Consider the following 23,751-nt stretch of genomic DNA (forward strand, 5'->3'; position numbering starts at 1 on the left):
GGGGAACCAGAAACCGTTTTGTTTCCTTTTTTTTTTTTTTTTTTTTTTTTCCTTCCGTCCTCGGGAACAAAAGGTGCGGTGCGGTAGAATGCGAGCCGAGGCAGCTGCTGCAAATGTCGTATTTCGCGTGCCTGTTGATTAATCGACAAACCAACCCGCGGGCTATGACGCAAATCCCCGAGCAAGACGGAGGCCGGAGGGCGACGGGGCAATGCCAATGCCGCTTCGCAGGGGTGTAACAGCGACGATGTTGGTCGCGATAGACGAGAGTGACAGCAAATGGAAGGGGAAAGAGGAACGCGGGATGAGAGAAGGAAAGAGGATGGCGGTAGGTAAGGCAGGTAAGGTAAGGTAATAGGCCCAGAGGTAGGGCGAAAATAAAGAACCTGAGGAAAGCAGCGCCGAATGCAGCAGCAGCAGCCGGCTTCAGATGTTAAAAAAGCCCAGAGGAAGGTGAGGTGCCTGACTGCACTGCACTGCGTTGCGACGCTCAGGGCGAAACACGCACACTGACACTTGACTGACACCACTTGGAACGGCGCCGTCCCTCCAGGCTTCCTACGCGGGCACACGCACACTACGTTCCATGGTGGAAGGACACTGGACGACCGCCACCACCGCCTCCACCACCACCTCTTCACCACCTCCTCCACCACCACCTCTTCACCACCTCGGGTTAGCCTTTTGCCCCAGCTGGTGCAGCCAGGCACCGGAATTGTGTGTCAACAGCCACTGCCAGCATGCATCCGATCCGATCCAATCCAATCCAACCTAACCTAACCAATTGATGGGTGATTACTTTGAACGCAGGTATCAACAGAGCAAGTCAGCATGGAATGGAGAGCAGTCTCCGTCATGCCAATGGGTCATACCCCATGCTGAGCCACATCCACATCAGGCTCATCTTTGGATCGCTTATTGTAGCATGCCGCATTCTTACGTACCTTGTTACTTGTTTGAGGAGGCATAATTAATATGGGGAACAGAAAGAGAGAGGATGGACTTTTGACGGCTGGGATTCAGGACCATTTCATCCATGGATGACGTCGTCCGCCCATTCGCCGCCCGACTGTGCCCTGAGCTCAAGCCGGGCAACGCAACGCAACGCAGCGCAACGACACCGACGACGACAACGACCGTCCGGTGATCTGCGATCAATGATCTGCCCGATTGAACCCTCGAGGCTAATCTGGAATCTTGTCCACAACGTCGGGCGGCGGGGTGCGTCTGTGAACAGGGCAGGGTGCCGATTTAAGGTGATGGCTGAAGGTCAAACTGTAAATCGTGCTGGCTGGCCACTGCGGCAATCAGATGACCATTGCTCTCACTCAGCATTCAGCTGGCACAGCTCTGCTGTTGTGTTGTTCACCGAGCTCTGGCCCCTCGAAACCTCTTCTTCTCCATACTCCTACCTAAATCCAGAGTGTAAGCTGGGATCATCTAACAAGACTCCAAACCCAATTGGACTCCCCGCGGGCTTGCTTAGTAGCTCCTCACGTGGCTGTATCCATGGCCACGCAGCAAACCCTACCACACCCCCGGTGAAGCCCCAACTCTGTTGCCTAGGTGCTCTTCAGCCCAGTGCCTAGGTGCTCTTCTGTACTTTGTACTGCTCGACAAACGGTCATCCCCGCATCATTGCCGGTGGCTGTTCATCCTTCAGACCAAGCAGGAAACGACACAGCCTCCGCCAGACACCTTCCCTCTTCCCAAACATGGTGTTGGTGGCGGGGCCAATTCTTATCGATAGGATATCGATAGAGATAACGATAGGTAAGCTTTGGACGCTTGGACCCCAGGCACCCAAGTAAGCCTACAGAGGTGCTTCAGTGACAGAAAGGTACACCGCACCGGAGATACAGCGGGGTGAACTGTCTTAAGGCGCCCGAGAAACGTCATCCTTAGCTCCCCGACCCCTGTTCCACTGTCCACATGCAGCAAGGCCAGCCCAAGCTAAGGCAATCTGCCAATCTGCGTCGAGATATTTTGAAATGTTCATCCACGACTCACCCTTCTCCTTCGCGAAAAATCGCCGTCTTCCCCAGGAGCCAATCCAACAGGCCACCAAAAACATGAAGCTGGTCCCGACCAAGTCGTCGCAGGACATTGGCGAAGATGCCGTCACTCTTCTGCCCGAGGACTCTGAGGATATGGTAAGTCAAGCCGTCTGATGCTTGTGTTCTTTTCTGTTCCCTTGCCCCTCGTCGCAATGCACCGCACCGCATCGCGTTGCATCGCAACCCACGAAACCAAATGCTAACCGCCGTCGCTCCAGTGGCACGCCTACAACCTCATTAGCCCAGGCGATCTCGTCATGGCCCATGCCGTGCGCAAGGTCGTCCAGGAGACAAAGACAGGCAGCACCATCTCCGAACGAGTCCACACCATGCTAGTCATCCGCGTCAAGAGCACATTTTTCGACCCCATCGTCGGCCAGCTCCAGGTCAGCGGCACCGTCAAGTCGGAGAATGCCTACGTCAGTCTCGGCCAACACCACACCCTCGACCTCGAAATCTCTCGTCCATTCACGATAAGCAAGCCCGAGGGCTGGGACACCGTCGCCAAGGAGGCCCTCTCCGAGAGTCTTTCCGACGACAAGGATGGCGCTATGGCTGCCGTCGTCATGCAGGAGGGCATCGCCAACATTTGCATCATCAACCAGTTCCGCACCGTCGTGAAGCAGCGCATCGAGAGTGTCATCCCCAAGAAGCGCAGCGCCGCATCCGAGACATCCCAGGGCATGAAGCGTTTCTACGAAAAGATCCTCACCTCCCTACTTCGCACCGTCAACTTCGATCAGCCCAGACCGTTGCTTCTCGCCAGCCCGGGCTTCGTCGCCGCCGACTTCAGAAAATACATTCAGGACGAGGGGCGAGACAAGTCGGACAAGAAGCTGTCGGCGATTGCCAAGGAGGCCATCGTGATTCACACAAACTCGGGCCATGTCCACAGTCTCAACGAGGTCCTGAAGAGTCCCGAGATGGGCACCAAGTTGAAGGATTTCAAGTTCACAAAGGAGACGAGGTTGATGGACCAGTTCTTTGAGAGGCTGCGATTGGAAGACGGGCGTGCATGGTACGGAGCTTCGTCCGTTGCCAAGGCCGTCAATGAGGGAGCCATCGGACCCGGCGGCGGCGTTCTTATTATGAACAACTCCCTGTTCCGCAGCTCCGACATCCCGACAAGGAAAAAGTACGTGGGAATGGTGGACAAGGTCAAGGCAGACGGTGGTGAAGTCAGGATTCTGAGCAGCGACCACGAGAGCGGTCAGCGACTCGACATGTTGGGCAGCATCGCCGCCATCCTGTCGTATCCCATCCACGACCTGGACGACGACGAAGACGACGACGCGGCAGCAGCAGGAGATGGCGACGGCGAAGAGACCATCATATGAGATGGCTACTATTTCATTTAGACAAAAAAACTTTACTAACGACCTTATGAGATATCAAAACATTTACCCAGCGATTGGCAGCAATGTTGAAGTGTTTGCAATATTTCCAGTGATGGAGGGGCAAATGGCGGGGTAAAGCTCCCGCCTGTTCAGGCGGGCTCCATGTCTGTGTGTCTGGACTCTGGAATGGCCTGTTGCCCCTCCCCCTCGTATGACGTAAACAGGCCCCCAAATAACTGAAACGCGATTCGTGATTGCCCTCAGCGGTGCGATAACGGCACGGATGAGATGAGCTCGGCACAGCAACACCGAAGCTGCAGCAAATGAGGCCAACGGGGCAAGGCGCAATCCCGTGGAAGAGCACACAGCTGTCCCAGTGCAGTGAGCGCAGTGCCCCGTGACTAATGGCCTCATTCGGGAGGACGAACCGCTGGGCTGCGAACACGTCCCGATATCTGCGCCTTCCACTGAAACCCCCTCACTTTGACTTGCGACCACTTCCACAACGCTTTGCTGCGCGTAAATACACAATGGCCGCCGCTCTCACCCTCCAGTCCAAGCAGAAGCTTCCCAACGGCTACGAAATCCCCGTGCTGGGATATGGTGTATGTGTTGTTCCCCTTGCGCGATTATCCGACACCAATTACTGACAGCCGAGTAGCTCTGGAAGACGTGAGTTTGTGTGAAAACACGCCCTGGCAGTATTACCATTGACACTCGTATAGTCCCCCCGAGCAGGCCGAGGAGGTCGTAATTGAGGCCTTGAAGGTTGGCTACCGCCATGTAAGACCACCGTTGACCCACACAGCTCGCCCGGGAGATCTGACATTCGCAGATCGACTCGGCCGCCTCGTACAAGAATGAGGCAGGCTGCGGAAGCGCCATCCACAAGACCAAGGACGTCCCTCGGTCCGAGATCTTCTTCACCTCCAAGGTCCGCCATATCAACTATGATGGTGCCAAGACACAGGTTGAGAAGACCCTCAACGAGACCGGTCTCGACTACATTGACCTGATGTTGCTTCACTGCCCTTACGGCGGTTCCCAAGGTCGCAAGGGCGCCTGGAAGGCTCTTGTCGAGGCTCAGGAGGCCGGAAAAGTCCGCTCCATCGGCGTCAGCAACTACGGCGTGCACCACCTTGACGAGCTCGAGACGCACATCAAGGAGCTGGAGGCGGAGCGTGGGGCCGGCAAGGGTGGCGTCATCGCCGTCGCACAATACGAGATTCACCCGTGGTGCGCGAGAAACGACATTGTCCAGTGGCTCCAGAAGCGCAACGTCGCCATCGAGGCATACAGCCCACTGGTCAGGGGCGAGAGATGGGGCGAAAAGAACCTCAAGGCCCTCGCCGACAAGCACGGCAAGTCCGAGGCTCAGGTCCTGCTGCGATGGAGTCTGCAAAAGGGATACATTCCCCTGCCCAAGAGCGTCACCCCCGCGAGAATCCTGGCCAACACCGAGGTCTACGACTTTGAGCTGTCGGACGAGGATATGAAGTCGCTCGAGACGGACGAGTACGCGCCAGTCTGTTGGGACCCGACTGTCAGCCCCTTGGACGGACCCCAGGATGGTTGAGCTTGAATAGATTGCTTGTCTCACTTTCTCACGGCTTGTCTCGGCGGGACGTATACCGATAGGCCGGCACCGATAGAGCAAGAGATAGAAAACAAACGACACTTCATTTACCGTTGACCAAAGTGCCGTAGCATGTGAAACCGCCGAGGTCAAGCTTGCGAACTTCTGGAAAGCCTCGTTCGACAGTCTTAGCGTTCTCGTGGCCACCGGCCACCAACTCGGGCACGTGTGACGACCTCTCGACGCCGACTTCATTTCCCGGATAGAGAGTGCCGATTCGGTCTCAGTCTTCGCAACGTCGACCGAAAGGGACATGAGCTTGCTCGACTGTATTTTATGATCAGAGGGAAAAAAGAATGACTTATCTTCTTATCATAGACAGCCGCAATCATCTGCCATCTATGCCCAACACTGGGAAAACGCCCGTCTTCTCAAGCCAAGACATCGCCGGAGATGAGCCATGGCTAAAAGCGTCCATAATGATGTGCTTCCTCTTCCTCTTGTCGAGAGAATTGCTCGGTGTCGACATCTTCTCTCGCCCGGCCCAGGATGAAAGAAACCAACACATCGATACGACCGAGCCTTGGTGAAGGTTGCGTCGTGGTCATTAGCCCACCATCCACCATTTGCGTATCAGACCACGCCGCACCAAGAGAATCGCGCTGTGCGGGATTCTCAAGGACGCAGCGACACTGGGTCGTCTTACTTGCAGCCCTGGCGGCGTTTGTTGCTCCTCTCAGCGTCTTCATCTACATTCCCATTATCGATACCCTGTCAGAAGAGCTACACGTATCCATCGAGTTCATAAACATTACGATAACATCCTATCTCATCGTTCAAGGTCTTGTTCCGGCTTTGCTTAGCAACATTGCCGATCATGTTGGACGTCGACCGGTGTATCTGGTCTCATTGTTTACGTTCTCTGTGTCGTGCATCGGACTAGCACTGCAAGGGTCGTACTCCGAGCTGCTTATTTTTCGAATGATTCAAAGTGCCGGAACATCAAGTGAGCTTCCACCTCAAATGTCATCGAGCCTTGCTGACTTTAGCAGATCTTCTATCTCTCGGAGCTATGGTTGTCAGCGACGTTGCCCCGGCTCATTCAAGGGGTAGGTACATGAGCGCAATGCTGACTGGGTAAGCTATGGGAATCACCTAAGTAAATATTGCACTGACATTTGCAAAAGAGTCAACCTTGGCCCCGTTGTAGGTCCATTCATAGGAGGCATCATGGATGATGAGATGGGATGGCATCAGTCTTTCTGGCTTCTTCTCGCCTTCGGAGCTGCTTGCTGGACCTGCCTCTTCTTCTTCCTACCCGAAACCTGCCAAAATACCGTAAATGATAGCATTGAGATGGAACGAAAAGTCAGCTGGCCGGTATCGTCAGCCCTAGTTCCCGACGACAAAGCGGTGGCCGCGCCGGACACCCAAGCGCTTGTCCCATCAACACACGCCTTCCTGAATCCTTTTCGGGAACTGAAGATTATTTTCCGACGGCTAGATGCGCTCATACTTGCGGGAAACGCCTTGGTTCATCTCAGCTTCACGTGTATCCAGGACTCGCTCGCTCATCTGGCGATGGAGAAGTACAAGCTGAATGGATTGCAAGCGGGCCTGTGCTACGTGCCGTATGGCTTGGCCGTATTCATATCTGCATACGCAGTTGGTGCGTATATTCGCCCCCATTGCATGTTTGTATTCTGACACCGAGCAGGAAAGATCATTGATCATGACTACACCGCCGTGGCGAGGTCTCATGGCATCTCCATCAGCGATTTTGTCGGACACAACTTTGCGAGCTTCCCTATTGAACGTGCCCGACTTCGAACTGTATGGTATCTGTTCCCACTTGTAATCGCTTCAACGGTGTTTTACGGCTGGGCGGTTGAGTACAAGATAAACCTGGGCCTTGTTATGATCACGCAATTCATCTGTTGTCTCGCGTCGACGGGCATTAGCAACGCGAGTTTGGAATCACCATACGGCACGTATTGTTGCTGACAACGAAGCAGACTTGCCTCACATTGTACATGGACCTCCATTCAAGAAACCCCGGAGTTGCAAGTATAGCAATGAACCTAGTCAGATCCCTTGCGGCCGCGGCCGGTGTTGCTGTCGTCCAGCTGCTGGTGGAAGAGTTCGGGACAGGTTGGACTTTCACCGCATATGGGGCCACCTGCTTGGCCTCTGTCCCGATGCTACTAGCAGTCAGGGCTTGGGGGCCGAGATGGCGGGAGGCAGGTAGTCGAATGGTTAGTGGGCAAAGAGGTTATTAGAAGTAGACAGCCATCAGGATACCGGCTGTGAGCTTCCTCACTTGAGCCCGGTGGCATGGCGCTATCAGACAGTCTCCTGTGTCGCTTTCCTTGGGTCTGGATAGAACGAGTGTTGATTATCATTACACACACGCACAATGTGTTACTACGTAGCTTGAACCCTTTCACCGTCGCTGACACCATCTACTCAATCTGGATCTTGACAGAAATGGAACCCTTCTTCGTCTGGACGACGATCAAGTCATGGTCGTAAGAGATATCCTCCACGGTGGTGTTGTACAGCTTCGACCTGGGAATAACACGCAAAGCCATCAGGGCCGCCATGAGGTACACCTCGCAGTAAGCCAAGCTTCGTAAATGTTAGTATGGAGACCCCAAAACTTGAGGAAAGCTATGACTTACTGCTCGCCAATGCACGATCGGCTGCCCTTGCCAAAGGCAAGGAGATACTTTTGGAGCTTGTAGTTGGGCTTCCCATCCACCAACCAACGCTCGGGGCTGAACTCGTCAGGGTCAGGGAATAGTTCCTTGTCCCAGTGGTTGATCATGGAGGTCATGCCGATGGGGGTGCCCCTGGGAATGACCCACTCCTTCTTGCCGTCACGGGTCTTGTAGACCAGGTCCTCCTCACGAGCAATTCTAGCCGATCGGTGGGAAACACCAGGCATCATGCGCAAGGACTCGTGGATGACGGCCCACAGGAAAGGCTTCTGCTCAAGCTCGGTCCATTTGAGGTTCGAGGGGTCAACACCCCGGAGTTCCTCCATCAGGCGGGCGTACGTCGTGGGTTGCGCCAGAAGATAGTAGGTGATGACAGTGAGCGTGGCCTGTGTCGGTCAGTTCATGATGCTAGTTCGAAAGTTGGAGCACGACATACGGCAGTGGTCTCGGTACCGGCCAGCAAGAAGTTGAAGCCCTCTCCCGACAAACGGTACATGGACTTCTCAGACTCGGGCATCGTCTTGGACTCCATTAGATCGGCAAAGACTCTTCCGTTCTCAGGGTTGTTCAGAGCTGCTTGGATGTATCCAGGAATGACAACGTTCATCTGTCTCATGACGGACTTGATGTCCTCACCCATGTAGTCGGCCATCATGGGGAGCACCTGCGCCATCTTTCTACCGAGAGCATTGTGTCTCATCATGTAAGCACTCTTGAAGAAAGACTTGACCCAGGTGGCGAAGTTGGGCTCCCAGCTCTCCTGGGCGATGAAGCCCATGGGTTCACCAAAGGCATACTGAGAAATGATGTCGGCAGTGAAGCAGTTGAAGGCTTCCTTCACGTCAAAGGGCTCCTTGCCAGCGGACCTGAGCATCTTGTCGATAGCAAGCTGAGCAAACTCCTGCACCTCGCCCTCCAGCTTGAGCATCTGCTGGCGGGAAAAGAACTTGGACAGGGCGCCCTTGCGCATGCGGTGGACTTCGTGGTTGACGGTGGAGAAGCCGGTGACGGACACGGGGCCGGCGCCGCCGGTGTTCAGCTGGTGCTGCCACTTGTCGCGGATGCGACCCGGACCGGCATAGATCTCATCGGTGAAGAGAGGGTCTGAGCAGTGAAGCTCATCGGGGTTGATTCTGACAATGGGGCCTCGAGTCTTTCTGTCAGAACTCAACCGTGTTCATGACTAGTGCTACCATGACTTACCGTATTGCTCGTGCATCCGTGCAATAACCTTGCCATATCTTCCAAGCAGCCACCAGTCGTAGTATGCCTCGTACAAGTAGCTCGCGGCTGCGATCTTGGGCCCAGGGAAGCGGGCCAGAGGGTGGAAAGGCGAGATGTTGTACAGCGCGACCAGGATGTAGTAGGCCACATAGAGGCCAAGGAAGTAGACAACGGCCATGGGAGTCAGAGCGGCCTTGAGGCCGTCGGCTATTGAGTTCACAGCCATGTTGAACGCGAACCGCTGGGTGGCATCTACACACGCTTGGGAGGGAAGAGGGGAAGGCGATCCTCGCAGCAATGCGACTTCATGCGCATGTTTTCTATGAGACCTATATACTGCGCATGGCTGTCAAGTATCAAGCTCAAGAACTGCATTCCACTTATCATCCGGTCCACAGCCAGTCGGGTCATTCATAAAAACGGCGAGCTGAGTGGTTGACGGACTGCTGTCACAGCCCCGTCGCGGCGAGATGAACAGACACGACCACGATAGCCCCTGAGAAGGGGACACAACCCTGACGACGAGTCGACTAGTGCTGTTAGTGCGCAATCACTGCGGGGGCGGTCCACAATATGCAGCGACTGGCCGTTGAAGAATGCCCAGTTGAGACGATGCACCGATGCAGGTTTCTGGGATTTTGTCTGCCCCCCCATGGAGATGGCTCGTAGTGCATGGACTTGGGAGACGAACTCGAACGATGAGTGTCAATCATACTGGAGATCATCAGGGATAGAAGAGCCGCAGACGGTTTGCGATGTCTTGCGAAGCGAACTCTGTCGTAGGTTTTCGATACGCGGCGCGATGGATGCGAAGGAGTCCTCTCCTTGACGATCCCACACCGCTGCAGTAGATACGAGGAACACAAGACAGCACTGCCGTAATGCAACGCATCCAGCGCTAGGACAAATTGTTCACAGATCTTCAAATGGCTTTATGCGTTTTGGTTGGAACGGACCAGGGCCCGGGACGGAGACAACTCCACCTGGAATCCGCCTTCAATGACACTCTCTTCACCATTTCGCCAGCCGACGAGGGCACAGAACTATTTGCGGCCCTTGTCAACGGTGTCAAAAAAAGAGCGAGAGACGGACCATCAGCCCCGTCCCGGCCGAGTCACGCAACGGCCCGCGATCTGGAGACGGCTGGAACGTCGTCTCGATCAGTTTCTCACACGTGCTTCTTTCTGGAATTTTGGACAGAAAGATTACCGAGGAACTCATTGCGATTGACATGATATCAAATAGCGCAGGTGAAGAATCCTGGCATTGCGTGGGATATGCATCCATGAGCATGCTTTTCGTCACAAATAGCCAATATACAGGCCCAAGACGTCGTCTTCCCAACGAAGTAAGTATCTCGCCGGTTGCCACTCTGGGCTCCATGTGAATTCCCAGGTCCCTGAAAACCCGACAGGAGGATGCGCTAACAACGTTTCACTTCTACGGATAGCTGGCTACTATTAGGTCCCGACGATAAGTCCCGACAGATAGGACAACCGTTGCTGTCACCTCGGTCAGCCCAAAGTTCAGAGAGTTTAGGGCCCAATCTGCTGGTTCCGGAGATGATCGGCCGCGCCATCAAAAGGCCTCCCATCATTGACCAATTGGGAAGCGCTTGATTGACCTCCTCCACTGTGTCTTCCCAAACTCGGGGTTGGTCTGGTTGGACCAACGCGGCGTGTCCTGGGACCCCATCCTCGTCAATTTCCAACGGTGGCCGGGGAACTGGGCCTACCGGGGACTGTTGCCGGTAGGATTCGAAGAAAACTCAAAGGCCCACTGTCACCAACAAATGCCAAGACACCGCGACATTTTTCTCGCACCCGGCGAAGCATGTGAGGCTGTATTTGTTCTTCTACCAGAGGGGTCTGCAGCTCAGTGTTCACTTGTGCAAAGAATCCATGTCCGCCATGCCGGGTAAATATTGTGGATGATCATCTTGCAACGTCTAGGCATCTAGGCATCCGCCTCAGGCAATACGAGACATCGATCAAGACCTCCCAGAGTAAATGCCTGCAGGAATTGAACCAAACAGTCTATTGCTGCTTGTAGTGTATGGAACTGCCGATGGGATGACGGATCTCTTCCAATCGAAGTGAAGCAAGTCTGCGAAGCAAATCTATGACCCACAAGCTGTCAGTCAACTTGTTGCCAACAAGAATCCTTCTGTGAACGAACCCACCCTGGCAGACCCCCAAGTCGCTTCATATCACATTTTGGGTTACTAGCCCGTCATTAGAATCCCACGAGTCACGGTGTCGCAGTTCCTGACATGAAGGACCCGTAAAAGTGCGAGGCGAGGCCAGTTGACCTACCGCGAACCAGGGCCGCTGGAAATCTCGGCGCCGCGAAACAGATCCCCGGTTCTATGTCAGCTGGGCCGTACCGAGAGAGATCTTCCCGTCGATTGCCTTCTGAAGGGTGGGTAGAAATGTGAGAGAAACTGAAGAACCTTCAAGTGCGACGGCCGTGCATTACAACTCTAACAGCTGGGGCTGATCGACCCGGTATATCTCCTAGTTATGTCGTGCTTCCCCCATCAACGGGCCACTTCTTGATATCTTGGTCCTCTTGCGCTCATCGCCTATCTATCCGTCGAAGTCGAACCGAGATCAAGCCAGTCGGTCATCATGGCTACACCCGCGGAAGTGGCGACGCCGCCAGTGCAGTACATTCCGATGACAACAAGCGCACGAAACTCTTTGATAGCCATTGGCTGTCTATGTGTCGTCTTCGTATCCGTCGTGTTTGCGCGCTTATGGGGTCGATTCAGGGGAATCGGGATCGGAGGAGACGACATTCTCGCCGTCATTGCTTGCGTTTGTCACCACGATGCCACGAACATCAATACGAGTTTGCTGATTTTACGTAGCTGTTATCGTGCAGCACCATCGGCCTGAATGTTGCCGTCTTCACATCAGGGGTTGGCTATGATTTTGACCCAGAGTCCGACGTTTATCCGAAACGTAAGTCGACAACCCTTTCCCATGATTGTGATATTCCTCTGAGACTAAAATTCATATTCTGAACAGTTGTCAATAACCTGCAATACATCCTCAAGGTGACTTTTGCATTCACGCTCGTCTATCTCTGGGCTTTAGCATGCTTAAAGCTCAGCCAACTCTGGTTTTACCACCGCGCGTTTTCCTTGCAATTGAGCAGGTGGATCTACGTCGTCGCAGGAATCGTTGTTGTTTGGGCTCTGACTTTTACGTTCCTCTTCATCTTCCTTTGCGATCCCATTTCGCAACAATGGACCGTCATGCGCATTGGTCATTGCATGGACCAAATCCTGGTCCTAAAGTGCATCATCATGACCAACGTCATAACCGACTTGTTTATTGTCATACTGCCCATCTGGACCGTATGGCAGCTCCAAATGAGGAAGACCGAGAAGTTTGCTGTCATCTCATGTTTTGCTCTCGGCCTGGCGTGGGTTACCCATCTTCCTGCTATCCAATCTATGACGGTACTGACATCCAAAACAGTTGCTGTGTCATTGGCATAGTTCGCTTCGTGCTGATATTCACCATTGATTTGATCGGAAACCTCACGGGTACCTCAATTACCACCTTTATGCTCTGCACCATTGAGCTGATGCTCGCGGGTCTTTGCATCAACATTCCTATGCTTCGACCTTTCTACGTACGATGGAGAGCGAGATACAAGTCTTCTTCCATGGAGAACTCCAACGAACAAAGCGGCTACAAGCATGGGTCAAGCAATCAGCTCAAGGTTCAGCCAAAACCAGGCCAGTACACTGCCTGGATCGAGTTGGTAAGCACTCTCTTGTCGTTCTGGCTATGGTCTAAGGGCTTTGACACACGAGGCAACTCTGCTACTTGCTGTACACCTATAAGAGTATCATGCTGACTGCCGCTTTGCAGAACGACAAAGATGGCCACGAGACAGTCAGCAACGACGACGGCGGATCCGAGAGAAACCTGACGAGGGGGCAACCGAGCGACGCGATCCATGTGAAAACAAACTGGAAGATTACCAGGGAATAATTCAAGACAAAGCAACAATACCAATGGACGGCAAAGTGGAGATGACAACACCCCGGGGTTAGAAAGTAAAATGGGAACCAGGAAAAGGGTGAATCAACAGGGCGCATCGATGGGTTGCTATACCCAGGGGCGGATACTTATGAACGAAGCTATATGGATCGATACCCATCCAAAGAGTCTACGGAACTTGAACATTTATGAACTGCAGTGGCTACCGGCAGATTTGGAGACATGTAGGATAGACAAGGGACCACTATTTCTGGGATTCTTCAACAACACCAAGCACAGGCGCTTTCAAGCGATGCCGTTTTCGAACACAATATGACCGCTTAGGAGTTTGCTGCAGTATTCACCAGTATTCAAGGGAGTTGACGCTTAAGCCGGTGTGGCCTCTACCACAAGCTCCTTTTTCTCGCCTAACCCCTGCTTATGTTGCTGCTCATTCTTGCGTCTTCCCTCCCTTTGGGCTCGACTTTCACTTGCTAGATCAAAGTATGCTAACAAAATAGTCAGTATACGCTGAGTAGACGATTCGGACTGAATCCTCACGCTTCTCCCCGAACACGGTGGTTCTGATGCCTCTTCGAGGCGCGTCGTATGTTCCCGGGATCACTCGATGGATTGTGCATCTGGTCAAGTCAGCACTCACCTTTCGGAAACAAGACTTAGACTGACCTGTTATCCCACATGGCAACAGAGCCTACTTCCCACTTCCATCGCACAGCATGGTCATCAGCTGAGTGAATATGATAGGCAAAGAAGTCGAGGAGCTTGTCGGACTCGTATTTCTTCAACTCTGCGAAGGCTGTCACAAAACCAGGATTGACATTCAGCGCCTTGAGACCAGAAACGGGATGGGTCCTGACAGCGGGGTGATGCGAATCAATGGGAGGACGGTTTGGACCAACGCCCCAAAGATCAAGAATTGTGTCATATTGCAGCCTCGAGGTGTGTACTGCGTGCAGCCCGTCGACAAACTTCTTCATGGCATCGCTGAGCGCATCATACAAACCGTACTGAGACACCCAGGCAGTGTCGCCCCCAACTTCAGGGTGCTCTTCCATTCGAAGCAAGGAATACGACGGAGGGTTCACCTCGAACGACGTATCGGCGTGAAAGTCTCCAGAAGGCCATGGTGTGTATTTGAGTATTTCTCGATGATCCTCGCGACTTCCTTTTATGATGACATGTTTGACGTCCTTCTGAGCCGGATGACGATCGAGAGTTCCGTAATGCTCGAATAACTTCACCTGGCCTTCGGTAGTAAGGTCTTGGTTTCGGAAGAAGACGACGCCGCGTTCCGTTACCAAGAGTGCCAACTCATCTAGTTGTTGAGGCGTCAGTTGCGACAGCTGAACATTTTCCAGGACAGTACCGATAGACTCAGTCAGATCCACTCGTTTGGCTGCAGAGAAGAGGGCCTTCTTGTCTGGGTCCGCGAAAGAAGCCCTGTCCTTGTCGGGAACTACCTGCTCCCTGACAGGCTCAGGGGGCACGTGGTCTTTGATCTTGGGATGGAAATGAGGATGAAGAGAGATGGGAAACCCGGAATCGGGCGAGATGTGCTTTCTGGATTCTAGATTTGCCATGGTTTGGGGAGTTCCGTTGAACTTTTCGTCGCTCGACGAAGAATCTGCTCTTCGACAAGCAAACTGTCCAGCGCCTTCTTATCAATGGCAATTTGATCACATCATCATGAAGTCGTCATAATGTATTCCCGTAAGCACCATAACGACGATTATTGCGCAATTGATACTGCATATCACAGATGAGCGGATCAATCTTCTATTCGTGGGCGCGGAGGCCCGAGGTTGAACGCAAACATACTTAAGGCTATGTCATCCCACGTCGGCGAGAGCCAGATTGACGATGTGAGTAATTCTTTGATATTGACCAAGAGTGCCACAAAGCAAAGGAATTGCTCGAAAGACATCATACATACTCTACGCGGGATATCCAGGGTCCAGACTGTGGAGGTTTCCTCCAGCCATGAACTCAGTCATCTCAGTCACAGCTCAGCGCAAATTCAGCGGATGGCACTGCAGGGCTGCTTAGGAGTGACCTTAAGGTAAATTGATTAGCGGCAGAGCGGAAAAACGTCGGACGGGTCATTCTTCTTGTTCAATGAGCTTTCGGACTCTGCCCGACAAGCGGCCAGACTGACAGGTAGGAGATTTGAAAATTTGGCATCTCCCAATAATCAAGCATTTCCATTGGCTTTAAAGACAGTCGCAATCCCGACAACCGATTGCATCAGAGGGTTAGGTAAGCGAGCTGCATGTTGTTGGTGTGTTTTGTGCGTGTAAGGTGGTGGTGGTCGATGGCGTGCGCGCTTCATCGGATGGCATCAACGGCAGTGGGCCGCGCCGGCCGGTCCAGTTCAGGCAAGTTTCCGGAGACGCACCCACCCAAAGTCGGCAAGTTGGCGACCCAACGCGTGGTCTCCTAGTCAGTTCTCCATGGAGATGCTGCTTTCATGGCTTCATTCCATGTCCTTAGCACAGGAACTGGGGTTGAAAGCTGCACGTAGGTGGGACTTGAAGGTGGAACGCGGAACAGTGACGCGAGGTCTGGCCCGAGAAACCGGATCGTCAGAGGGGCGACATGCAAGTCTTTTCCGTAGCAGGCTCTTTAAAAAGATTTCCATGTCAGTTGTGTCAGGAGAAGAAACTGTCAGAGTCCCTGTGAGGTTACTCCAAGCATTGTTTGCTAGCCAGCCGATTCAGCATCGAAGCTCCAGGATCCTCGAATCGCTTCGCAATGGCCATCGTGGACGAGAAGCAAATCAAGACCGTGGCTGAAAGCCCGGATAACCAGAGCGATGGGGGCCACAGCGAGGTTGACTGGTCACAGGAGGAGGAGCAGCGCCTGCTCCGAAAGTAAGTTTACGCATTCAGCTCTAAGCAGCTTTTACTAACCTGCTTGCTCTGCAGGGTCGATATCTTGATCATGCCTCTGCTAATTCTCGCTTTCTTCGCCCTGCAACTCGACCGCGGAAACATGTACGAGATTCGACGATCACAAACTTGGAAATTTGGATTGACGAAGATGTAGGGGTAATGCTCTGACCGACTATTTCCTGAAGGATGTCGGAATCTCTCAAAACCAATTCAATGTTGGACAACAGTTGCTGTCAGCGGGCATTGTTATCCTTGAGGTGAGTTTGAGAACTACATGTACACGCCGAATCGGTCACAAGATGTTGACAATCGTATCCAGATCCCCAGCAACCTTGTGTTATACCGAGTAGGACCGACTCTTTGGATTGGTGGGCAGATCATTGCATGGTTGACACTTACAGTCTTGGCACCACGTTCGACAACGCTAACTCGACCAATAGGGGCTTGGTCGCAACATTCCAAGCATTCCAGAAGGGTCTCGGTCCATTCATGGTAACTCGACTGCTTCTTGGGTATGTTTTCGTCTTCTCTCTGGTTTGATGAACTTCAGCTGACTCGTTGCAAAAGTCTCTGCGAAGCGGGATTTATTCCTGCTGCTCTGTACACCATGACCCGGTGGTACAAGAAGGAGGAGACTAGCAGGAGGTTCTCTTGGTTCTTCCTCGGCAACATGCTTGCTGCCGCATGCTCTGGACTTATTGCCTATGGCATGTAAGTTAGCATCCACGTCGAGATCCACACTGACGATGTATCGTGTGACATACTGACAATTGACCGCAGTTTGCACATGAGAGGCGTCGCCAATCTGGCTGGATGGCAATGGCTTTTCTTGGTGAGGAACATCGATTGCGATGCACAAGAGTAGATACTAATTGTGAACAGCTTGAGGGCATCTTCACTGTGCTCGTCGGTATCTGTTTTCTCGTTTTCTTCCCAAACCAAGTCAGCAATCCGGTGTCCCTGGCTGGACTGCGATACTTCAGCGAGCGGGAGGCGGAGATCCTCTACAGGAGAGTTATGCTTGACGATCCTTCCAAGGCGCACCCTAAGAAGTCCGTTAGTTGGCCGGAGTTGAGAGAAGCAGTATGTTCAATCGACTTTGACTGTCTATTCCGCCCAGTGCTGACCAGATTAGTTGACAAACTGGAAACTGATACCCCATGTCATCTTCACCATTGCCGCTTTGTCACCGTCATCGACTCTGAGCTCTTACGCACCTTCGTTGGTTGCTTCGATGGGATACGACAGACTGCAAGCCAATGCCATGGTTTCCATCGGCGCCTGGATTTTGATCCCAGTCAACCTGTTCTGGGGCTGGATTGCGTACGTTCCAACATGACATTACGCCAAGCTCCGTTGATAAATGACAAACGAAACTGACTTGCCCTCGAAGCGATAAAACAAGAGTGCGCGGGCCATGGGTATTCCTGGGACTGCTGATCTTCTGGGGCTTCAACGTGAGTCGAACGCGTCATGTGTTCTTGGCTTGGCAAAATGGAACTGACAATGCGTAGCTTGGCAACCTGTTGCTGATTGACTCTGATCGCACAAAGAGATTTACCATGTTGACTCTTTCGGTGGCATTCTCGTTCCCTTGGCGTAAGTCTACACATCTCCGAAATAAGCTTGGTGATCATGCATCTGACACAGCTTGATTAGACCCCGTCAATGGCGCCTGGGTTTCGATGAACGCCAAGTCTGCTGGCGAACGTTCAATCACAATGGCCATTCTAATTATGGCTGCGAACTGCTCTGGCATTGTGGGTAAGCAGTTGTTCCGGGAGGGCGATGGGCCCAAGTACCGCCAGGGCTGGACTGTCATCACGGGCCTGGTGACGGCCGCAGTTGTTTGCGGCATCTGGGCCAACGTGCAGTATTACATCTTGAACAAGCGTAGACTGAGCCGGACCGGTCTGTCTTATCAGTACTAAAGATGGAGGCGAGGTTGTGGGGCGGCGAGAGTCAGCAGGAACACCATCGACGATGCGCAAGAATGCTCGGCCGCAGAGATGGCTTCCAAGATATTAGAGCTGAAGTCTGAATATGGGCCAAGCGTGAAGTTACTGAAGACGCTGCACTTGGCGAAAAAGAATGATGATAATGAGGACTTGCAACAGTCAATTTGTTTACATGGGACTTTCTTCGGGCAAACCTGTGGATGCTTCTGTTGCCGGGACCGGGCATGTAACCTCCGCAAAGTCCCCGATGACACCTGAATCATGGCGACCTGCCAAACGGGCGCAGGATAGGAGGATCTACGCCCTACAGCTGTCATGACTTGGCGCTCCCTGACAGGAGAAGGCATTCAGCCACGCAAGCTGAAGAACGGGACAAGACCTGAGACTGAGCCACATTAGAATTCAGGTTGACCATCGTTCATGTGGTATGTGCCCATTTCATGCGGGTGACTCTCTTCAGTTCACTGTTCAATAATGCCTATCAAGTTTTCTCTACTTGTCATGGGCTCTGGCCTCCAGGCCGCGCCCTGCGTTTGATTTTGAATCTCCGTATCCATCGCTCGCAATACCTCCCTGTAGTGGTCGGCCATCGTCTCAGGATAGTCGGCGAGGTCCGGCACCGTCCACTGATCATAGCATGCCCCGTGCGTGTTGGCCGCGAAGTAGGCACCGTGATGTCGGATGAACAGGAAGCAAAGGTAGCAAAAGTACTTGGAAGCGCCGAGGCATCTCGGGCGGTGCCAAGGAGGACCACCAGGCTGCGGCCGATGGAGCTCGAGGTCATGATGGACGCTGAGGATGACCTCTGCATGCACGTGAGTCGACTTGGCCCACGGCTGGAAGGCGACGGTGGTGATGGGCACAGCCTCGTATGGCAGCAGGAAGAGAAGGTCCACGTCGTGGAAAAGCTTGGCGTGAGATTGAGACAACCCTGTCAAGCTTAGACAGATGCGGTAGTAGGCTGCGATCTTTTCAATCTGGCGCAAAGTTTTGAGGCAGGCTTGGATTTGAGTTGTCGCTCTGACCCCCTGCAGGCGTTGGAGATAATCTGCGACCAGGGATGAGGTGCAAACTTGGTAGCTAGACTGCACAATGTCGACTAGCGCCTCGTGGTCGTCGTCTGGTGGTGTCGTCTCAAAGGCTTCAAGGAGTGCCGCAAGAGCCAAGAGTTCTTTCTCCAGCTGCGCCCGCTTGTTGGCCTCCTTTTTGGCATAGAGGAACTGGGCGCGATGGACCAGATTGGCGAAGTCGGCATGCAGGGCCTTCTTGTGGGTGCGGGAAAGGTAGGTTGGCTTCTTCCACTTGCATGAGCGCAGACGGTTGAGCAGGCGAGTGTGATGATGCCGAGTTACTTGGTCCACGAGACTATGTAATGTCTTGGCAGACGGCTCGGCAGATACTGTAGACAGCCTCTGGAAAATAGCGCGGAGGAATGCCTGTGAGTCGGGCTCGATCGCGTCAACCGAGGCGATGGTGACCCGGAGTCCCTTTCCTTGAGGACGTCGACTTTCCTGCACAGTGGTTGCAGCGACAGACTGCGCCCCTTCGCCGACGGCGATGAGGTAGGCGATGTCATCAGCTAGACGCTGTTCCGCAGCGAGTGACAGCTGGCGGGGATGAGGTTGTCTGAAGATGCTGTCGGGGTTTCGGCTGACGACGTCCGCCCCTGCGGCGCCTGTATCCGCATCCGCATCCGCACCCGCAGCTGCATCTCCGTCAGAGTTCGCGTGGTCTGCCGCTAGATCAGATTGCGGAGGCAGGGGAAAAGTTTGCGCATCCACAGGGACCGAGTTGGTCAGTTTCTCGAGTCCAACGACATGTTGGCGGAAATCGGCCTCTGGCAAATGTTTCCAGATGGAGTCCGCGGGAGACGCGGTGTTGGTAGGTCGGGGGCGCGGCTTCGCAGATGAGGTGCAGGAAGAAGCTGTCGGCAACGCCTGGGCGAGGCCGGACAGAGACAGCGACATGGATTGAGGACTGGAATTGTCACTGTCACTGTCACCGCGAGGGGTGGGTGGGTGGAAGGGAAGGCAACGGCCAAAGCGAAAGTCCGCCGAGTAAGAAGGGGAGAAAGATGAATCGGGAAATGGAATTGTTCTCAAGGGTTCCACGGCATCAAGGAGACGCCACCCAATCAAGTGGGCGGAAAAGGGAGCGCGAGTGCTGAATTTAGAGGCGCCAAGAGAAAACGTTAACGCGGCGGCAGGCCCCTACGGCGGGAATGACTGACTAACCACCTCACTTACCTATTACTCTGCAGTCTGCCACTATGCAGCTGCATCCAATGACGATGTAGGTGATACAGACCAGTGTGACGGCTCAAATCTAGAGTCCGACCGTCGGCAGCGGAGCAGATGGGACGCGACAGATGACGGGCGAGTGATGTGCCGGTTCCATGGTGTCGGGAGGTCTAGACCTAGCAGCCTACCTACTGCATAGTAGTTCTAGTAAGAACTGTTAGAGTCTACGGCCGCAGAAGGTCCAAGCCACTAGGCGGAACAACGGCGGCGCCAGACTGGAACCAGCAGGTCGGTCGCACTCCCCCCACGATGAACAGCCCTGGAAGTCTTGGACGAGAGTCTTGGAAGTTGGGCCAGAGTCTTGGACGTTTCTTGGAAATTTGGAGGAAACGCCGCACCTATATCTGCCAAGCCATGTTTGCCAAGAAGACGATGTTGAACTCTTGCCAAGACAGCGACGTGTGGCACTGGATTGGATTGGATTGTACGGCTACACTACCCATATTCTCTTTGACGAGTTGGTCTCCTCCGGTGAGCAGTCTTGGCAAATGGAACATGAGATGAGCACCTCAGCATGTGAGTGAGGGACCGGATCGGACTGACTGCTCATGCCTCATGCCTCATGCCTCATGTTTACCTTCACCCAAGGTAATACCTGCGGACGAACGGTGACTGACTGCCTGCCCTGGGCCGGGCTAATTAGCGCTCACTTGGCCACTGTAAGATGGTCACGGAGTAGCCCGAGTGTCCCTTGCCTTGCCATACCCACCTTACCTTACTTACCTACATGACCTAGGTAGGTAACCACGCCTCTAGCATCAGCATCCATTCGTCTAGACTCTTCCGGGTTACAGCGGTCCAGTGCAGTGGTTAGGCCTTGAGTGTGTCTTGCTCTTAGGGAGCTTAGCGTATGGATCCGTACCCTAAGGTAGAGTCGCAGGCCAACGTGGCTGTGTGCCAAAATAGTGCACTGACGAGCGACCCCTGGATGCTTACCTTACCTGGGTACCAAGGGCTTGGCCTCTGAACCTGCTCATCTCTTGACCCTCTGTAGGCCCTCTTCGATCCTCCTTAGGGCCACCGGTAGACCCCGTAGGCTCCAATCAGACGCCTCACCGCGCGCTGGCGGCATAGCCATTCTGGGCCCTAAACTTTATCTCGACCAGCATCAACCACGGAGGCTTCAGTTTATCTGCTGCTTTATTCGTACTGCCCGTCTCGAGAGTCGGTCGAGACGAGGCCTCACCTTACGCGGGGCCTTTCCCCCGCCCTCTCTCCCTCTGCTCTCCTCTCCTCTGTCCGCCTGTCTCTCACACAATTCATCTCTCTCGACCAATACCAGACGTGGTTAGACAACCGCGTCTCCCCGTCTGGAGACCCCGGAGCCCTGCCCCTTGTTCTTGGCTTCACCGTCGTCGCGTAGCTATCCGTATGGTACAGCGTAAGCAATGACCGTGCAAATTTCGTCTGCCCTCTTCTCCAGTAATACAGTTCATCCCTGGCCGTCTCAACACTCATAACCCCTTGGTCTTGGAACTTGCCTTTCCCACAGCCTTTAGGCATCGCCCTACGCACCTAGGGCGTGCTCTGTTCGCATGTCCGCCGTGCTGAGTTCGGACGGACGGTTTTAGCCAGGGACAATCGCCTGGCTTCATCCCAGACAAGCGGCTATTCTTGACAGCGTTGACAGAGATTGATGAATGTGCCTCCCAGAGCCACGAGTCAGCCGCGTGCTGACCCGCGGTGTCGGCGCCGACAAACTGGGTCAATGGCCGTCACTGGACGAATGAATTGCTGCTCATGTTCGTCCATGGATATCGGCCGATCAGAGAGTCTTGGCCTTTTGCTGATAGACAGACAGACAGCCTCCCGGAAAGTGGAAGCGGTCCCCTCTTCACACCACGGGAACGCTGTCAATGTAAAAACCTGCCTCCACTGGCATAGCGACGCACTCCCGCCAAGCGCTCGCCAATTTGACTTTTTGATGACAACCTGATTTGGGAAGCCCTTCGGCGGCCCTTCCACAGGCGCTTCCTTTCAGGGGTGATTGCTTCTTCTGTTGCCAGCACCGCGCTTCGTTCTCGTGATGTGTTTCCCAAGTACTGACTCTCCCCCCTGCCCACCGCGCCCCTGGTCCCGTCCGCGATTGATCATTGCCAAGCACGTGGCCGCGGAGAGGTCATCACTCTCGTGCTCGAGCCGCGGACCGGCAGAGTGCTTGCAGGAAGGTCCAAAGGGGGCTTGGTGTTTTGGTGTTTTGACCAGGCAAACCTGCCAAGACGTTGCCTTTTACCAAGATAGTCCTCATCATGACTCCACGAAATTAATATCGCGTCGTCAAGTCATAGCTTTCCGGACCCCACGATCGACTGCTACTCTGCAGTGCCGGTGTATATTTACCTCTAGATCTTTCCGCTCCTTCGATCTGTTGTTTCATTGAGCCACCCACAACTCAACTCATCGAGCCCAGTCACTCTTTTTCCCACTTGCACCTCACGATCTTTCTCTGTTTTCGTCGCAATGAAGGCCACCGCTATTCTCTCTCTCATCCCCGCCGTCTCGGCCTTCTGCCATCATGGCACCAGTCTCTTCAAGAGAGCCGAGGGCACCTACGGTTTCGATGCCATGAACGGTCCTCTCAACTGGCACTCCCTCACCGCCGACAACGCTGCCTGCGCCCTCGGCAAGAACCAGTCCCCCATCAACGTTCTCGAGACGAATACCAAGCAGGTTCAGGGTTCCTCCATCATCTTTAGGCCCGCAAACTACGCTGAGGGAGCTGAGCTGGAGAACCTGAACGGCGTCCTCGAGGTCCGCGCGAACGGAACCATGTACAACGGCGGCAAGAACTACACTCTCCGCCAGTTCCACTTCCACACCCCGAGCGAGCACCGCCTCAACGGCGAGCACTACCCTCTCGAGGTTCACTTTGTCTGGGAATCTGAGGCCGGTAACGGTAAGTTTGGAAAACATGGGAAAGTGGCTTGTTTCGGTTGCTGATCAGAATTAGGCACTTCATCTCTTGCCGTTGTTGGCTTCCTGATCGAGGTCGCCGAGACCACCGACCCCATCCTTGCTTCCATCTTCAAGAACGTCGACAAGGTAACCGCCGTTGGAGCTCACGCTGCTACCGATCCTTTGGACTTCACTTCTCTGTCCAGCCATCTTGCCAAGAGCACCATCTACCAGTACGTCCAGGCCTCACACACCAATCCTCTGACATCGAATCACATGCTAACCTCGTAAAGGTACTCCGGATCCCTCACCACCCCTCCTTGCACTGAGTCTATCGCCTGGAATGTTGTTGGAACCCCCCTCAACATTGATATCACTACCTACAAGAAGGCCAAGGGCATCATGAAGTTCAACTCTCGCTACACTCAGAACACCCCTGGCCAGATGAACCTGTTGGAGAACGCCATGGTTAGCCTGCAAAAGATTGTTGGCGATCAAGGTACGAACTAGATTTACTAGATATCTTTTGTAATTGAACTTTTGTTGTTTTTGTGCAAACTTTGAAACGACGGAATCCAGCCAACCAAAGGCTTGGAGGCATGATGCTCGATTCGCCGTCTGTTGCTCTAAAGGACTAAGCAATGCCAAGTGAGACATCTCAGTCGCTAAACATGGATTAGAAGCTGAAGACGCCGATCAAGTTCCTGAGCGTCCGTGCAAGAAGGGCAAGAAGCACGACCACGATCGCCAAGACTAAACGGTTTGATAGAAATA

General features: G+C 53.7%; 9 protein-coding genes across 9 annotated transcripts; 6 read left to right on the forward strand and 3 right to left on the reverse strand.

The window, feature by feature from the left end:
* Window positions 1-2,072: 2,072 nt before the first annotated feature.
* Window positions 2,073-3,394, forward strand: dom34 (the record flags this gene model as incomplete). The annotated part of the gene is made up of 2 exons (XM_036633839.1): window positions 2,073-2,153; window positions 2,276-3,394. The coding sequence occupies 2 exons, from the start codon at window positions 2,073-2,075 to the stop codon at window positions 3,392-3,394; spliced, it is 1,200 nt and encodes a 399-aa protein (XP_036502058.1).
* A 530-nt stretch (window positions 3,395-3,924) lies between these two features.
* On the forward strand, window positions 3,925-4,970 carry CGCS363_v001991 (putative oxidoreductase; the record flags this gene model as incomplete). Its single annotated transcript, XM_036633840.1, has 4 exons — window positions 3,925-3,999; window positions 4,056-4,066; window positions 4,120-4,177; window positions 4,230-4,970. The coding sequence occupies 4 exons, from the start codon at window positions 3,925-3,927 to the stop codon at window positions 4,968-4,970; spliced, it is 885 nt and encodes a 294-aa protein (XP_036502057.1).
* A 549-nt stretch (window positions 4,971-5,519) lies between these two features.
* Window positions 5,520-6,974, forward strand: ITP1-1 (Itaconate transport protein; the record flags this gene model as incomplete). The annotated part of the gene is made up of 4 exons (XM_036633841.1): window positions 5,520-5,976; window positions 6,023-6,107; window positions 6,158-6,639; window positions 6,688-6,974. 4 exons carry the CDS (start codon window positions 5,520-5,522, stop codon window positions 6,972-6,974), a joined length of 1,311 nt encoding a protein of 436 aa, XP_036502056.1.
* Window positions 6,975-7,432: 458 nt separating this feature from the next.
* Window positions 7,433-9,140, reverse strand: aflU (cytochrome P450 monooxygenase aflU; the record flags this gene model as incomplete). Its single annotated transcript, XM_036633842.1, has 4 exons — window positions 7,433-7,598; window positions 7,652-8,076; window positions 8,127-8,836; window positions 8,894-9,140. 4 exons carry the CDS (start codon window positions 9,138-9,140, stop codon window positions 7,433-7,435), a joined length of 1,548 nt encoding a protein of 515 aa, XP_036502055.1.
* Window positions 9,141-11,544: 2,404 nt separating this feature from the next.
* On the forward strand, window positions 11,545-12,924 carry SAT4-7 (Satratoxin biosynthesis SC1 cluster protein 4; the record flags this gene model as incomplete). The annotated part of the gene is made up of 5 exons (XM_036633843.1): window positions 11,545-11,733; window positions 11,787-11,880; window positions 11,947-12,346; window positions 12,403-12,691; window positions 12,802-12,924. The coding sequence occupies 5 exons, from the start codon at window positions 11,545-11,547 to the stop codon at window positions 12,922-12,924; spliced, it is 1,095 nt and encodes a 364-aa protein (XP_036502062.1).
* Window positions 12,925-13,299: 375 nt separating this feature from the next.
* Window positions 13,300-14,513, reverse strand: CGCS363_v001995 (putative alpha-ketoglutarate-dependent sulfonate dioxygenase; the record flags this gene model as incomplete). Its single annotated transcript, XM_036633844.1, has 3 exons — window positions 13,300-13,421; window positions 13,474-13,553; window positions 13,600-14,513. 3 exons carry the CDS (start codon window positions 14,511-14,513, stop codon window positions 13,300-13,302), a joined length of 1,116 nt encoding a protein of 371 aa, XP_036502061.1.
* A 1,171-nt stretch (window positions 14,514-15,684) lies between these two features.
* On the forward strand, window positions 15,685-17,755 carry CGCS363_v001996 (putative transporter; the record flags this gene model as incomplete). The annotated part of the gene is made up of 12 exons (XM_036633845.1): window positions 15,685-15,803; window positions 15,858-15,926; window positions 15,979-16,081; window positions 16,144-16,211; window positions 16,265-16,336; window positions 16,392-16,535; window positions 16,605-16,656; window positions 16,707-16,907; window positions 16,960-17,147; window positions 17,218-17,281; window positions 17,339-17,423; window positions 17,484-17,755. The coding sequence occupies 12 exons, from the start codon at window positions 15,685-15,687 to the stop codon at window positions 17,753-17,755; spliced, it is 1,437 nt and encodes a 478-aa protein (XP_036502060.1).
* A 488-nt stretch (window positions 17,756-18,243) lies between these two features.
* On the reverse strand, window positions 18,244-19,749 carry CGCS363_v001997 (uncharacterized protein; the record flags this gene model as incomplete). The annotated part of the gene is made up of 1 exon (XM_036633846.1): window positions 18,244-19,749. The coding sequence occupies one exon, from the start codon at window positions 19,747-19,749 to the stop codon at window positions 18,244-18,246; it is 1,506 nt and encodes a 501-aa protein (XP_036502059.1).
* A 2,793-nt stretch (window positions 19,750-22,542) lies between these two features.
* On the forward strand, window positions 22,543-23,734 carry cah-1 (Carbonic anhydrase; the record flags this gene model as incomplete). The annotated part of the gene is made up of 4 exons (XM_036633847.1): window positions 22,543-22,978; window positions 23,033-23,210; window positions 23,271-23,476; window positions 23,658-23,734. The coding sequence occupies 4 exons, from the start codon at window positions 22,543-22,545 to the stop codon at window positions 23,732-23,734; spliced, it is 897 nt and encodes a 298-aa protein (XP_036502054.1).
* Between the last annotated feature and the right edge of the window lie 17 nt (window positions 23,735-23,751).

The sequence above is a fragment of the Colletotrichum siamense genome (assembly GCF_013390195.1).
Source record: "Colletotrichum siamense strain Cg363 chromosome Unknown KSG_Cg363_contig01, whole genome shotgun sequence".
NCBI lineage: Eukaryota > Fungi > Ascomycota > Sordariomycetes > Glomerellales > Glomerellaceae > Colletotrichum > Colletotrichum siamense.